At 41.3% G+C, this 16277-nt stretch overlaps 1 protein-coding gene across 3 annotated transcripts; it reads left to right on the top strand.

Annotated features, from left to right (window-relative positions):
* The first annotated feature begins 12512 nt into the window (after positions 1–12512).
* LOC122883003 lies at positions 12513–15546 on the top strand. 3 transcript variants are annotated; one of them, XR_006379519.1, is made up of 2 exons: positions 12513–13755; positions 14319–15546. XR_006379519.1 is itself a non-coding variant. In XM_044211021.1 (2 exons), exons 1-2 carry the CDS (start codon positions 13893–13895, stop codon positions 14979–14981), a joined length of 666 nt encoding a protein of 221 aa, XP_044066956.1. In that variant the 5' UTR covers positions 12543–13892; the 3' UTR covers positions 14982–15546. The 3 variants fall into 3 exon arrangements, 2 of the variants coding, with proteins under 2 accessions (XP_044066956.1, XP_044066955.1); XM_044211021.1 differs by having other exon boundaries at positions 12543–13895; XM_044211020.1 differs by lacking the exon at positions 12513–13755 and adding an exon at positions 13907–14102.
* The last annotated feature ends 731 nt before the right edge of the window (positions 15547–16277 follow it).

Here is a 16277-nt window from a genome sequence, read left to right as displayed (position 1 = left end):
GATCTGTCCACTACTATAGTCCAGACAGCTATACATCAGACCGGGAACACATCATCGTCAAGTGTTCCCCGTCTGATTTCTGGCTCTCATAGCCAGAAATCTAACTGATTTTATTAGTGGACCTAAACCATGACAACTCAGAGTTGAGACCAGGAGGGAGAGTCACAGTCTTATACGCTTCTCTGCGCTTCTAGAGCAGTTACCCACCCAAAACTCTTTAGTGACAGAGGTCATCTTCGACTCAAGCCTATTAATCAACCTTAAACCTAAACTAAATATATAAAATATATATAACTTATTCGAAAGCCTTGTTCTTAGTCTTTCACACCCAACCTGGGAACCACGACAGCCAATTCTGTTTGTTATAGTGTACCGCACTCCTGGTCCTTATTCTGATTTTTTTTCTCTGAGTTTTTATCAAATTTAGTCCTTAAAACAGATAAAGTATGGCACGCGCTCCATGGTATAACCCCCAAACACGCAAATTAAAGCAAACATCATGAAAACTTGAAAGGAAATGCATTCCAACAACCTGGAAGAATCTCGTTTAGTCTGGCAAGATAGAGCAGCCTACTACTCATCATTAATAGAGGAAAATAAAAACAATCCCAGGTTTCTTTTCAGCACTGTAGCCAGGCTGACAGAGAGTCATAGCTCTATTGAGCCATATGTTCCTATAGCCCTCAGTAGTAACAACTTCATGAGCTTCTTTAATGATAAAATTTTAACTATTAAAGAAAAAATTCATCAAGTCCTGCCATAGAAACAACTGTAAAACCTGATATATATTTTGACTGGTTTGCTCCTATCGACCTTCTTCAACTAACTTCGACGATTAATTAATCTAAGCCATCAACCTTTCTCTTAGACCCCATTCCAACTAGGCTACTTAAAGATGTTTTACCCTTAGTTAGCACTTCTTTACAGGAATACAGTATGATAAATCTGTCTTTATTAACAGGCTATGTACCACAGTACTTTAAAGTAGCTGTAATAAAACCTCTTCTTAAAAAGCCCACTCTTGATCCAGGGGTTTTAGCCAACTATAGACCTATATCTAACGTTCCCTTTCTCTCTAAGATCCTTGAGAAAGCAGTCGCCAATCAGTTGTGTGACTTTCTAAATAACAATAATTTATTTGAGGATTTTCAGTCAAGATTTAGAGTGCATCATAGCACAGAGACAGCACTGGTGAAAATTACAAATGACCTTTTAATTGCAATGGACAATGGACTTGTCTCTGTACTTGTCTCTGTTCTTGTCTAGTTAGATCTTGTGAAGTGCTGTGTTTGACACCATTGACCATCACAACCTATTGCAGAGACTGGAACATTCAATTGGCATTACAGGAGCCACACTAAGCTGGTTTACATCCTATCTATCAGATCGATCTCAGTTTGTACATGTCAACGGTGAGTCTTCCGTGCATGCCACACACAACACACAAGTTAGTCACGGAGTTCCACAAGGTTCTGTGCTTGGACCGATTCTATTCACCCTATATATGCTTCTTGATGTTAAACTCAGACAAAACTGAAATTATTGTACTCGGCCCCAAACACTTCCGAGACACATTATCTAAAGATATAGTTACTCTGGAGGGCGTTGCCCTGGCCTCCAGCAGCACAGTAAGGAACCTTGGAGTTATCTTTGATCAGGATTTATCCTTTAACTCCCACATGAAACAAACTTCAAGGACTGCCTTTTTTCACCTACGTAACATTGCAAAAATCAGGCACATCCCGTCTCAATACCGAAAACTTGTGCATGCATTTGTTACGTCTAGGTTGGACTAATGCAATTCCTTATTTTCAGGCTGCCGAATAAGTCCCTTAAGACTCTCCAGTTGATCCAGAAATCTGCGGCACGTGTACTGACAAGAACTAGGAAAAGAGATCATATTTCTACAATATTAGCTTCTCTGCACTGGCTCCTTGTAAAATCCAGAATAGAATTTAAAATCCTTCTCCCTACCTACAAAGCTCTTAATGATCAGGCACCATCGTAACTTAAAGATCTCATAATACCTTATTACCCGACTAGAACACTGCGCTCCCAGGCTGCAGGGTTGCTTGTGGTTCCTAGAGTCTCCAAAAGTAGAATGGGAGCCAGAGCCTTCAGTTATCACGCTCCTCTCCTGTGGAATCAGATCCCAGTTTGGGTTCGGGAGGCAGACACCATCTCCACATTTAAGAGTAGACTTTCCTCTTTGATAAAGCTTATAGTTAGGGCTGGCTTGGGTGAGCCCTAAACCATCCCTTAGTTATGCTGCTATAGACATAGACTGCCGGGAGACTTCCCATGATGCGCCTCTTTCCTCTCTTCTTCTCTCCCTCTCCATCTGTATGTATTTTTATCCCATTATTGCATGTTACTAACTCAACATCTTCTCTCTCCCATAGTTCTGTGCTTTCTCGTTTCTCTCCTCTCTCCTTCTGTGGCTTTCAAGAGGTATTTCTGCCTCCGGAGCTGCAGAGACTGGATCTGTGGTTGTGGGCCACCTGCTACCCCCGTGTTCCTGCTCGACAACTGCTACTACAGTTGTTGTTATTGGCTCTATTACTAATACTGACATTTTTTTTCCTATAGCTGTCATTCCTATTATTATTAATTAATTAATATAACACTACAATTAAATTTCTACAATTAAAAAATTCTAGTATTTGCATTGTGCTTCCCTCTCCACCACCCCCACCCCCAAAACCTCTCTCTCTCTAAACCTCTCTCTCTAAACCTCTCCCTCTCCATCTCTCTCTCTCTCTCTCTACAAACCTCTCTCTATTTCTGTCTCAAACCCTAACACGGCAGCGGCGGATGGCCGCCCACCATTGAGTCTGGTTCTGTCCAAAGTTTCTGCCTCTTAAAGGAAGTTTTTCCTTGCCACTGTTGCCAAATGCTTGCTCATGGTGGGATTTGTTGGGTCTCTGTAATTAATATTATAAAGAGTATGGTCTAGACCTGCTCTATAGGAAAAGTACAATGAGATAACTTCTGTTATGAATTGGCGCTATATAAATAAATTAAACTGAATTGAATTGAAAAGAGCCAAGGCTGTCCCTCCTTTTGGGGGAAAGAATAGCGCTTCCCCATATGTTAACATGAGAAACTACAGTGAAACAAGAGACAACCATACTAATAAACAAAGCTTTCACAGTGAGATTAGAAGCACATAAGATACATGAATATTCACACTCAGTGTGGCAAATAGCAAAATTATGCTGGTGACAGAGCCTACTACTGATGGATAACTAATGTTTTAGCTTGAGTGGGAGGCTGCTGGAGTACAGTCATAGGCTACAGTACGCTATAGCAGCAGCAACAGTAAACAACTAACTAAGTCTCCAACTAAATCTCAGCCCAGATCATACAGTTGGTTATTAACAGGTTGGTTATTTACAGACAACACTTGTCCAATGCTACCTGGTGATTCAAATATGTATAGATGTCTGGATAAGCAATGCCTGGCCTTTGTGTTGGGACTGGGGAAGACTGAAGGAGCATGATGGCTGACTGATCTGATCAACCTGAATTTATCAATGTCGTATGGCGAGGTGCTATATGCAGGTATGTGGACCCAAAAGCAGATGACAAGGACGCAGTCTCAGGGTGAAGTAGCCGGATAACTACCGTGTTTGTAGTTGGGTGGAATGCAGGCAAGAACAGGCAGAGATGAGCAGACAGGTAATGAGCAGACAAAAGCCGAAATCCAAAAATCCAAAATCCAAACAAGGTTCACGGGAGAACAAAGAATCCAAGATAAACTCAGTCAAGGGCTTGGCAAGGAACAACACCATGCAAAACAAAGGCTTGTTTAATACGAAAGGAATGTATACAAACTTGTCAAAATTGTAACCCAAAGACACATCAAATTACATTGTCATTTATTGACTCTTCGGTTTTCTATCCTCCAAAAGGGGGCACGGCCATGATGTTTTGCAAAGTACCCATATGTGCTGGTCTGATGTATTGGATGGATTGTCATGAAATTTGGTACACAAACATTTTAAATTGTTCAAGACTAATTGTCTAATACTCCTATATTATGACCAAATACCTGCAAAACTAATCATATTCTCATCAGCCTCAGCTGTACTTTGCATTCTTTGCTAATTAGCAAATGTTAGCATGCTAACACGCTTACCTAAGATGATGAACATGGTAAACATGATACCTGCTAAACATCAGCATGACGTTAGTATTACCACTGTGCCTAAGTACAGCCTAGCATTGCTGTGGACTCTTAGTCTTGTTTTGTTGTGCTTATTATTTTTGAAATTCCATTATTGTTGCGTGACAATGCAGTTGTGCACACAGACTGCTTGGTATACTCTTCCTTGGTACTGCATTTAAGGAAGATCTGACATCAGAGATTTGAGAGTTGACAGCCAAATAGTGTTGATCAGCAAATGCATTCACCAAGTTTGTTGTCAAAAATTAAAACCTGGAAGTTATAAATGGTCATGAAGTCATAAGCACCATCTGCTGAGGAAGATTGTGTGATACAATTAAAAGCTCCAGAACAGCTATTGAGTGGAAGCAAATGGCTACCTCCAAGGTAGTTCAACACATGTGCTTTGGGAAATTGTTGGCTTTAATGTAGCTTATAAATGATTCATAGTTAAAAGATAGAAAACCACAGGAATCATCCTCCATTCTATCAATCCATGTTCCACCACTTATACTGGTCTTGGTCATGGTGCCAGCAGGCTAAGCAAAGCAGCCCAGATGTCCCTCTCCTCAGCCACGTCTTGCAGCTCCTCCAGAGGCATCCTAAGAGGTTCCCAGGACACATGGGATACATAATCCTTGCAGGATACTCTAGGTCGATCCCAAGGTCTCCGCGCAGTTGGACAGAATAGGGCCATCTTAATTAGATGCCCATTCCACAGTATATGAACTGGTTCTTTTCAGTTGTTCTACTCTGAGCCCCTCACCCTGTCCCTAAGGGTGAGCCAAAACAGCCTATGAAGGAAGCTCATTTGTATGGAATGGTCCTTTAAAGCCAAAAATAAAGTGGCCGCCGAACAGTGTTGTTTGCAACTCTACGGATGATTCATTTTCATTTTATTATACACTTTTCCTAACTCAGCTTTGTGATTCTAGCTTGAATAAATGCTCTTTTGCATTTGACATGGATGCTCTCCCTTTATATACCCATTATTTTGTCTTCTTCTTCCTTTACCCTTCTCCACCTTTTCCTCACAGATGAACTTTCATAGTAATAAGAAAAATAAAACATCAAAACTGATTGAACCATTTCTGAAGAGGTGATCGTTCCTAGCTGCTGCCCGGCTGCTCATCACACTTCTATTAGCACTGGAGCAAATGCTGCTGCAATTACTATCACTGGCAGACACAAGTGGCACAATCCTGGTGATTAGAGGCAGGCTTTGGCTCACTCTCATGGAAATGCAGACATACACATGCACACACACACACAGTTGGTAGTTGTAACTTGGCTAAGTGGATGCTCCATTGCTGCACTCAGCCACCTGCTGCCGTCTCCGTACTTTCGCTTCAGGCAAGAGCATCAACAGTGCCTGAGACATTAGACATTAGCCATTAATTGAGCTTAATCGTCTCATTGTTTAATTGTCTGAGACCAACCTAATGATTATGACAAAGTCAAGTGCACTAAACACCTGGCTACAATAAACTTGAAGCCATGAGTTTCTTATGCTAAAGGTGGGGACTGGAAATGGATCACAGGCTCTTCTCTCCTGGGTCCACCTGTGATGAGAGCAGGTAACTTTTAATGAGCCCGGGACAAGGCTGAACTTGAATTGGTTTAAAACTTTATAAACACATATTCGGAACTGATGGAAAGTCAGTGTGTGTGAGTTTGTGTATCACTATCCTTAAAAAACACTCAAGTTTTATACAGATGATATTTCTGCAAAGTGAGATCATTTAAATTCATTTTAGAATGAATTGATGGTTAAGATTAGAATGAGGATTAGTGTTCAGGAATAAAAACAGGCACTGTAATTGTCCTCATATCCATAATACTACAAACGTGTGTGTTTGAGCAAAACTCCAATTAGCAAAACTCCAGAATTTGTTGGGTGAGTGTGTGTGTGTGTGTGTGTACACATACATACACACATGTATTCTATTGTTTCAGTTGGCTGGCTACTGATTCAGGAGGCTGCAGCAGCCATTGATGGTCAGATTGAATGGGAGGCCGTGTGGATAGAGGGATGGAGTGTGGGGTGATGAGAGAAGAGATGCATGTGGCAGGGTGGTGGGGGTTTTGAGGGTTATTGGGTGGACGACTGCCCACCCTTTGTTCTCCAAATCCGGAGGAATCTACTGGCTCTACTACTATTGTGGCTTCCTGCTTGTTCACCAGCCAGAGAGCTGAGAGAGGGGATTTCAGCTCCACAGAGCCGATGACAAGCAGTTTTTTTTCAAAATCGTCCTCTCTGGGTTTCTCTCTTGCTCTTTTATCCTCTCTGTCTTTTCTCGCTGTCTCTCCGCTTTGTTCTGGATGCAGTGCACCGTCAGCCCCGGCCAGCTATAGTATAGTAATCTGTGAGTGACCGATGTTAGTGATCCAATTCTGGTTTCTAATTTAGGTTTTAGAGTTAGCACCAGTGTCTACAGTGGAGCATGTGCTGCAGCTTATGATACATGCAGTTTAGTACTACATTTTTTTCATTTTGTCTTGGTTAACAAGCAAGGCAGAAATAGCTTGCATTCATTTAGGCCAGGCTATTTTTGTTGAGTCAAAATCTGTGCTTATCCTCTTATTACCTGCACAGCACTGTTTCCCCCCAAATCGTCAGCGTGGAGAAGCCTCTGAAACAGCATGTAGACTGTCAGACATCAGACAAGTCTCAGCTGAAACCAATACTAATGAGATTATTTCAAGTGGGTTGGCAGTGTCTCAAGGCAGAGTGACACACCATTCCAGTAGTAGATAAAACAGCTGTACAAATATATTTAACATGACACAATCGTATTTAAATCTGCATCCCATCTGAAGTTAAATTAAATGAGAGATTCTACAGCTTACAGTAATATTCGTTTTATGAGGAAAGTCTCGCTTTCATGCCTGATGAAACTGCTTGTTGCAAGGAGCTTTTTTGAGCCTCTTGTAGTTGCTACTGATTTGACTTTTACTTGTTTCTGTTGTAGCAAATGTGGGCCTAAAAGTATTTATTACTAAAGCAGGATACCACAGTAGTTTACAGTATATAAAGTATTCAGGAGACAACAACAATCTCTGGTGGCCATATTAGGGTAAATGTCCCTATTAAGCCCACCAAATCTGCTTTTCAGACATTTTTAATATATACTGTCCCAATTTAAGTGATAATTTAAGTGTCAATAATTCATTTATACCAATTTCTAATGTTTTTATTGTTTCATTTGTCAAAATATGGCAAAAGTCTGGCATGGGCTTAATGGGTACCTGATGTACCCTTTAAGCCCTTGGGTGTTCCAAAAAAGCCCACTTCATGATTTCTTCAAAATTTAACAGTACAAACTTGTTCTATTCAAATCTGTAATCTCTTAGCTATAGCTATTTTCATTTTGTCTCCACTCCTATCCTATGGCCTGTAAATGGCATTTGAAATAGGCGTCACCAGCCTTTTTGCTGTGTTGTCAACACAGAAAAAGCTAAACTTACAACATGTCTTCCTTGGAATGTAGCCAAAAAACTATTTATGATCAATATCAAAACTATAGTGGAAATTACTCTTCAATACTTAATCTTTCGATATGTGTTGTCATTTTGTCTGTATCTCATCATTTGAAATTTGCCAAAATTTCTGGTCTAGCCAGCTGGTTGAAAGTGCTGATGTTTTTATGAAAATTTCTGAAGACTGGCTGACTGAAAGAAAAACAGTTTGCAGGTTCAATACCAATGTTCTAAGGATAGTAAATGAGTCAGTTTCAGGATTTACAATTAAACAATAACTTTAACTGATTGTCAAATGTTAATTTTAAACATTTAGGCTAGTAGTTTGAAAATATTGTAAAAACACATTTTAAAGTACAGTTCAGTTCATTGTGGCGTAACATTAAAACATACAGTTCATTGTGAGGAAACATGAGTCATAATATCTTGAAGCTCATGTATCATTAGCCTATAACTTAAGTAAAATGTGTCAACATTTCTGGAATTTCTACTTTGTCTTAGGCTAAACGTAGGCCAATGCTCTTTGAGGTGATTGTATATAGTATATATACTGTTTTTATAGTATATACAATCACATATATAATATATGATATTTAAATATGGGTATTAATTATCTGAATTATGAAGCTGATTCATCAGGTGAGCTCAAAAATAGGGAGAAAATCCTCATTGAAACAGTCAAGTGAGCTTAATAGGAGCAGGTGGGTTTAAAGGGAACATCAGTGAATTTATGGTTAAAACACATAATATTTTATTCTACACACATGGCATTAAAAAAACCCCAACTATATGAACTAAATCTATATATGGTGCACTAACATATCATGAAAAGTATAAAGTAATCATGCAGAAAAGTAATTAGCTATACAAATTTACATCCACCCCAAACTGTGATTTTTTTTGCTAGCGTCCCCTTTAAGCCCACCAGGTAAACATGTTAATTAAAAAATAAATAAAGATAAAAAGACAATAAATGTGTATGATTAACAGTATAATAATATAAACTACATACAAAAATGTAAACTATACATGCTTATTATTCTTTATTTCAATGCAATGAACCATACTATACAGCTACTGTATTGATGCAGCATGTGGTCTGTTTGCTGGTATGCTAAAACTCATATTTTGATTTCAAAAGAAACAATATTTCTAATTCAAGTAACATTCTAACATATGTCTTATACAAAACACCAATCACTTACATTTTGATTACAAATGAGTACTTATCCAAAACAAGAGTAGAAATATGCAAGGATACCAAAATCAAGCAAAAAGTTTTTAGCAACTTCTTCTGGGAACCAATCTGACTGGCTTACAATAAAAAAGTGTCATTAATGTAACAAGCAGCTTCATTAGAAGAAACATCACGCAGCAAAAAATTATGATGTAATTTTTTTTATTTGACTCAGAATATAAGTGGGCTTATATTGTACATGGGCTTCATAGGGTGTCAAAGTTTAAGGTTTTGTCACTTCCTGTTTTATTTTGTAGTGTGTTCCTTCCCTTGTGTGTCTTGTGGTTTTACTTTCTGTGGTTTTACTTCCTGTCTTTGTTTTCCCTCCAGTTTTCCCTCCAGTTTTGAGCCCTTCCTTGACTGTTTGCACCTGTGTCTCGTTGTTTCACCTCCCCCTAGGGTATTTAGTCCATGTCTCTGTCTTTGTTCAGTGTTGGGTCATTGTTGTTACACATGGTGTGATTCCTGTCTTGAGTTTTCTTCCTGTCTTGAGTTTTCTTCCTGTCTTGTGAGTGTTGCCGTTTGGTGCACTTTTTGTTTTACCTGGTTCCTGTGCCCAGTTCCCCGGCATTCTTACTGTGAGTTCTGCTTTGGATTCTTTGTCTCCTGTGGACTTTGGTTGGATTCTGGATTTTGTACTTTACCTGCTCCCTATTTGTGACTGTTTAGCCACATCGGACTCACTTCCCTGTTTCCACCACTGCCAGCCGGTAATCCATTTTCCTGTTGCCTGTTTATTACCTGTCTGCCTACTGGTCTGTCTGTACCTGCCTATAAACCACATCACCCCCAACAAACACGGTAGCCATCTGGCTACCTCACCTCATACCGCTTCCTGGTCATCTGCCTTTGGGTCCACATACCACTACACAGCACATACGACAGAATGACGCAACCAGTCACGGACCCAGCAGTTGTCCGAGGAAGTGGACCAGATGGTCTGAGATCTGGTGTGCCTAAAGGACATGTGGGGGGAAATACGGGACGAGTCCCGCAGAGAGGCAATCAAAGGTCGGGTCGAAGCCAGACTCTTGACATCGCCTGGGCTGACGGAGGTCATCCCTGGGTCACGGACTTCCTTCACACCCAGACACCCCAGCCTGCAACTCCTCAACCGGTCCCAGTCTCGAACCCATACCAACCCAGTCTCATACCTGCCAGCCATCGGACTGCACCCTGGGCTGCCAGCCATCTGCCTGCATCCTTGCCTGCTGGCCCCCAGTTCATATCCCTACATACGTACCTCCTACATGCTAGTCTCCAGTCAGCATCTCAGCCTGCAAGCCAGGGGGCACCTCAGTCTGTTGCTTTCTTGGTGCCTTCCGGGAAACACTCCAGGAGGAAGCGTGGCTCCCACAGTTGCTCGCCTGCACCGCAGCCCAGCTCCTCTATCAGCCCAGCTGCTCTGCTGCCGCCTCCAGTCCCAGCGCCGGCGCGGCGGCCATCACTCCCTGCAGGATAGCAGCAGCCATCACTTGCTGCTGGATTGCAGCAGCACCAATCCCTTGTTGCTGCTTGATCGCAGCTGCCTCCTGCCCCGGTTGGACCACAGCATACCGCAGAACCGTCTGATGGGTTGCAGCACGCCACAGAATTCTCCGCCTGATCGCAGCAGTATCCTCCTTTTCTGCTGGAGTGGCAGTCTCTGGGCTCCCGGACATCACTGGTTCTGCCAGCTCCTCTATCAGTCTCTCCATCGCTGGCTTACTGTCCTGCTGTCCCGTTGCCGGGCCCTGATCTGGTTCTCCGGTCTCCAGAGGGACTCCGCCTTCGCTGCCGGCCTCCAGAAGGGTTACTTCTTTGCGCCCGGCCTCCAGAAGGGTTACGTCTTTGTGGCCGGCCTCCAGAAAGTCTCAGTCTTTACCGCCGGTCTCCAAAATGTCTCAGTCTTCACCGCCGGCCTCTTGTGACCTTCCTGTGCCACCGGCATTCCGCCAAGCCTCCAGATGGTTTTGATCTTTGTCGCAGACCTCATGAGGTTCTCAGCTCTGCACATGTCCAGCCCCCAGGCTGTCCGCCCGAGGTCTACCACTTGGACCTTGTCTGCTTTGGATTCTTTGTCTCCTGTGGACCTTGGTTGGATTCTGGTTTTTGTACTTTGCCTGCTCCCTATTTGGACTGTTGAGCCACATCGGACTCACTTCCCTGTTTGCACCACTGCCAGCCGGTAATCCATTTTCCAGTTGCCTGTTCATTACCTGTCTGTCTACCGGTCACTACACAGCACATACGACATAGAGACGTTTACCCTATACATTTTTAATTAGAAGGAAACAGCTTATTGTGTTTCTCAATGTGCCACTTCACTGTCTCAAGAGACTTCAGAGGATATATTAAATGTGCAGTTTCTGCAGGAGAAATTATCATTTTCAAATACAATCATTGTGTTCATTTTATGATGGTTGTTACCACAAGCTGATCATCAATAGCAGCACAAGCAACTGTTTTCCAAAACAAGGAGTCATTTGATTGTGTCAAAAATATCACTTAAAAGAGTACTCCACTGATTTAGCAAAGCACTCATATTACACTGTTGGATTCATGATAAACAGTTAAAAAAAAAAAAAAAAAATCAAATCATCGCAGCATTATTTTTTTTAACTCCACACATTCTTCTTCCTCACTGTTAAAGCTTGGCGCCTAGCTATTGTAGCTTCAAGCTGCTAGCCTCAAGCAGAGATGAGGAGTAGAGGTCTGGTAAGCTCACTTCTTTCTAAGTCAGCACACACATTTTTTTCATCTCTACATTTGTAATCTTCAGCCCCAACCGACGCTGACGCAAATGACATCACTTGAGGCAATTTATCAGACTTCGCACCAGTGCTTGTGTGTTACTGGTAGCGTATTTTTTCCTTCTTTTAGTGACTTTCTCGGTAATCCCACAATTTACAAGCTATTCAGTTTTGCTAGCAGCTAGTGATGGCACTGTCACTCTCCTACTGCTTCTTGCTTGGTGTTTCAAATGTTTAGCTATTTCTCTGCCTCATTTAGTGATAATGGTACATGTAATAAATGTAGTTTATTTATCGTGCTGGAGACGAGGCTTAGTGAATTGGAAACGTGGTTCCCAGTAGCCGGTGCAGACTGACCAGAGGTAGCTCCTGCTAGCCGTCCCCGAGCTGCCGGGTAACCAAGGAGGCTGGGTGACTATCCGTAGGAATCATAGGCCTAAGCATAAGCCCACGGTTCACCACCAACCTGTTCACATTTCTAACAAGTCCTCCCCCCTCACCGACACACCTGCTGAGAAACCAACTCTGACTATTGGCAGCTCCATTTTGAGAAATGTGAAGTTAGCGACACCAGTGACCATAGTCAAATGTATTCCTGGGGCCAGAGCGGGCAATGTTTAATACTATTTAAAATTGCTGGCTAAGGATAAGCGTAAATACAGTAAGATTGTTATTCACGTCGTCAGTAATGACTCCCGATTACGCCAATCAGAGGTCACTAAAATGAATGTTGAGTTGGTGTGTACATATGCAAAGACAATGTCGGACGAGGTGGTGTCCAGCTAATGACGTGGGCTTTGTAGATAATTGGCGGACTTTCTGGGGAAGACCTGGTTTGGTTAGGAAAGATGGCATTCATCCCACTTTGGATGGACCTGCTCGCATATCTAGAAATCTGACCAAAACCATGACAACTCAGAGTTGAGACCAGGAGCAGAGTCGCAGTCCTACACACTTCTCTGCGCTTCCAGAGTAGTTACCCACTCAAAACTTCTTAGTGACAGTGTCTGCCCCCTGACAACTTAAATTAATTAAATCAAAAGTTAATAGAAGAGGAGTTATACATGATAGCCTAAAAGAAAGTACCACCACTGAAATAGTACAACACAATAGAAGAATTAAATGTGAACATCTTAAACTTAAACATCAGATCTCTGTCATCTAAAGCTGTACTAGTGAATCATTTAATATGAGTATCATATTGACTTATTTTGTCTTACTGAAACCTGGCTGGGTCATGAAAAATATATTTGCCTAAATGAATCCACTCTGCCCAGTCATATTAATACTCGCATTCCTTGAGGCACCAGCCAAGGAGGTGGAATTGCAGCCATCTTCGACTCAAGCCTATTACAGTTTTTCTCAGTTGCTTTGGTACATATCTCAGATCAGAATTGAAATTCTCAAAACTACCTGTTCAATTCTCACATCATTGTGTCACTTGTGCACATCAAAAAAGCAGTTTCTCATTTCTTTGAACAAGTTGCAAACGCTTTGGTACATCCATGCAAATGAGTATGTACAATTCTCTGTTGTTTCCTACATTATCAGTTGCTTATGTCATGTTGATCAAAATGTATTATATTGGGTCTCTGTTGAATAGTCTCACCCCCCACAACATTTAGGCACAAGCTCATAGCATAAGTCTTTACATGCAAAATGGTTGAACAAGTTATCATAATATGTCAAGCATATTTCTATACTTTCTATATTTCCATTAGACTTTTTTCTAAATCTGTCCTGAATTGGTAAATTGCTTCCAGGTGAATCTTGACTTTCTCTAACGAAGGTGCTTCTCATGAAGCATCAACTAGCAGGTATATATATATATATAGCCGGAGCAACAGAATGTTACAATGTTGGACAATGGAAGGACAAGGAATTGGACGGGGTCAACAGCCAGAGAGAAGACGAAGAAGAGGAGTGAGGCTGCGTGGTGGAGGAGTTGGAAGGCAAAACCGAGGAAGAGGCAGAAGAGGCCGAGGACATATGCACGTTCCTGATGAGATTAGAGCCACACTCGTAGACCACGTTCTCAATCATGGGCTTACAATGGCCGAGGCTGGTCGAAGGGTGCAGCCAAATGTTGGAAGAACAACTGTGTCCTCGATTATTCAGACTTTTCGTCGACAGAATAGGTATGTAATCTAACAATAGGCATTGTACACTGTACTTTCATTACTAACTTTTTTTCCCACATAGGACTGCAAGACAAATTCACAGGGGTGGCAGAGGGCCCCTTTTCACACGTGAACAGGAGGAGGCCATTTGCACCATGGTAATAGAAAACAATGCAATAAGACTAAGGGAGATACAAAGTGCCATTATAGAGGACAACAACATCTTTCAAAACATCCAAACAGTCAGCATCTCAACCATTGATAGGGTACTGAAAAGACACCAAATGAATATGAAGCAGCTCTACACTGTTCCGTTTGAAAGAAATGGTGAAAGAGTGAAGGAGCTGCGTTACCAACATGTACAGGTAAAACATGTATGAGCATGCAGCAACTGTACCTCAGAGTAAACAGTACAACATTGTATAGTGATATACAGTACAGTAAGTGTGAACTTGACACATTGCATCTTCTTTTCTACAGCCATAGCAAATATGTGCTGTATACATTTGATGTAACTGTATCTTGACCAAAATGAAAATGCATGTAATTCATAAAACTAATTTTGTGTCTTCTGGATATAGCGTATAATGGAACTGGAAGCAAGTGAACCACCGCACAGCTTCCTCTACATGGATGAAGCTGGCTTCAACCTAACAAAACGTAGAAGGCGTGGTCGAAATATCATCGGCCACAGAGCTACAGTTGATGTGCCAGGCCAACGGAGCGGAAACATAACCATGGGTTGTGCAATCTCTGAGAATGGTGTGCTAACGCATATTCCCATTTTTGGGCCCTACAATACAGAGCGTCTTGTCACCTTTTTAGACACTCTCTACAGGGATCTCATCCCTGAACAAGAGAGGGGTCAGATTGGAGATGACCTGCCAAAGTATGTGATCGTTTGGGACAATGTCAGTTTCCATCGTTTCAACATCATCAGGCAATGGTTTGCTGCCCATGACAGGATGCTGATGGAGTTCCTCCCACCCTACTCTCCATTCCTTAACCCCATTGAGGAATTTTTCTCAGCATGGAGATGGAAAGTATACGATCGTCAGCCACATACACAAATGACCCTTCTGGCTGCCATGGATGCTGCATGTGACGACATCACAGCAGATGCCTGCAGAGGCTGGATAAGACACTCAAAAAGATTCTTTCCACGCTGCATTGCAAGAGAAGATGTTCGTTGTGATGTGGATGAGAATTTGTGGCCCAACAGACAGGATCGTCAAGAGGTGTAGGAAGATTGTAATTCCTTAATGTAATTTCTACAGCACCGCATGTACAGTTTTTCCTATGTTCACATTTCTTCTTTAGGTTTTTTTTGTGTGTGCTATTCAGTGCTGTCTTTTCATTTCTGTATCTCAATGACATGTTCTGTCAATAAAATACAGTACAAACAGTAAGAGTGTAAATTTGAATCTTTTCCATTCTCTTGCAATTACACTCACACATACACTAAGATGTAACTTACAATTGACAATAATTGTCATCAAAACTTTAGCCATAATTTCCATCAGAACATCCCTCCAAAGTAAACTGTTATATTGACAACATGACTAAACAATTTGACTGTCTTATCCGTACACAATGACACAAGGACTTGTCATTCTGATGGCACTGACATGTTCATTGACACAGATATTTACTTTTGAGAGATGAACTAAGGATTTTGAGTAAGAGAGTGGCTTTTGCAGGGTATCCATGGTGTTTTGCTATTTGTACAAATTGTTTTGAGAAATGCACTTACTGTTTTGCAAATTGTGAGTTTGATTCGAGAAATGTACCAAAGCGACTGAGAAAAACTGTAATCAACCCTAAACCTAAACTAAATTAAAACTCATTCGAAAGCCTTGTTCTTAGTCTTTCACACCCAACCTGGAAAACACTACAGCCAATTCTATGTGTTATAGTTTACCGTGCTCCTGGTCCGAATTTTTGATCTGAATTCTCAGAGTTTTTATTAAGTTTAGTTCTTAAAACAGATAAAGTAATTATTGTACGTGATTTAAATATTCATGTGGATATCGATAATGATAGCCTTAGTACTGCGTTTATCTCATTATTAGATTCGATTGGCTTTTGTCAGAGTGTACATGAAACCACTCACTTGACCTTGTTCTGGTATATAGCATTGAAATTGAACATTTAACAGAATCATTTTTTATCTCACCATTATTTAATAGCTTTTGAACTCCTATTACTGGACTACACATCATTAGGCAAACATTCCTACACTAGTTGTCTATCTGATAGTGCTGTAGCTAGTGATTCCATCAGCATTTAATTCAATGCCATGTCTCAATGTAATAGTGGACTCAGTCCCTCCCAAATTGATCATCTTGTTGATGCTGCAGGCTCACTGTGAACGACACTCGACTCTATTGCCTTTTTAAAAAAGAAGATAATAAAGAACAAAGAAGGTTAGGTCCATGGTATAACCCCCAAACCACAGCTTAAAGCAAACATCGTGACAGTATGAAAGGAAATGGAGTTCCACCAATCTGAAAGAATCTTGTTTAGTTTGGCAAGATAGT

This window comes from Siniperca chuatsi, linkage group LG10 (assembly GCF_020085105.1).
Source record: "Siniperca chuatsi isolate FFG_IHB_CAS linkage group LG10, ASM2008510v1, whole genome shotgun sequence".
NCBI classification, from domain to species: Eukaryota; Metazoa; Chordata; class Actinopteri; order Centrarchiformes; family Sinipercidae; genus Siniperca; species Siniperca chuatsi.
This window is presented reverse-complemented; position numbering and strand designations above follow the sequence as displayed.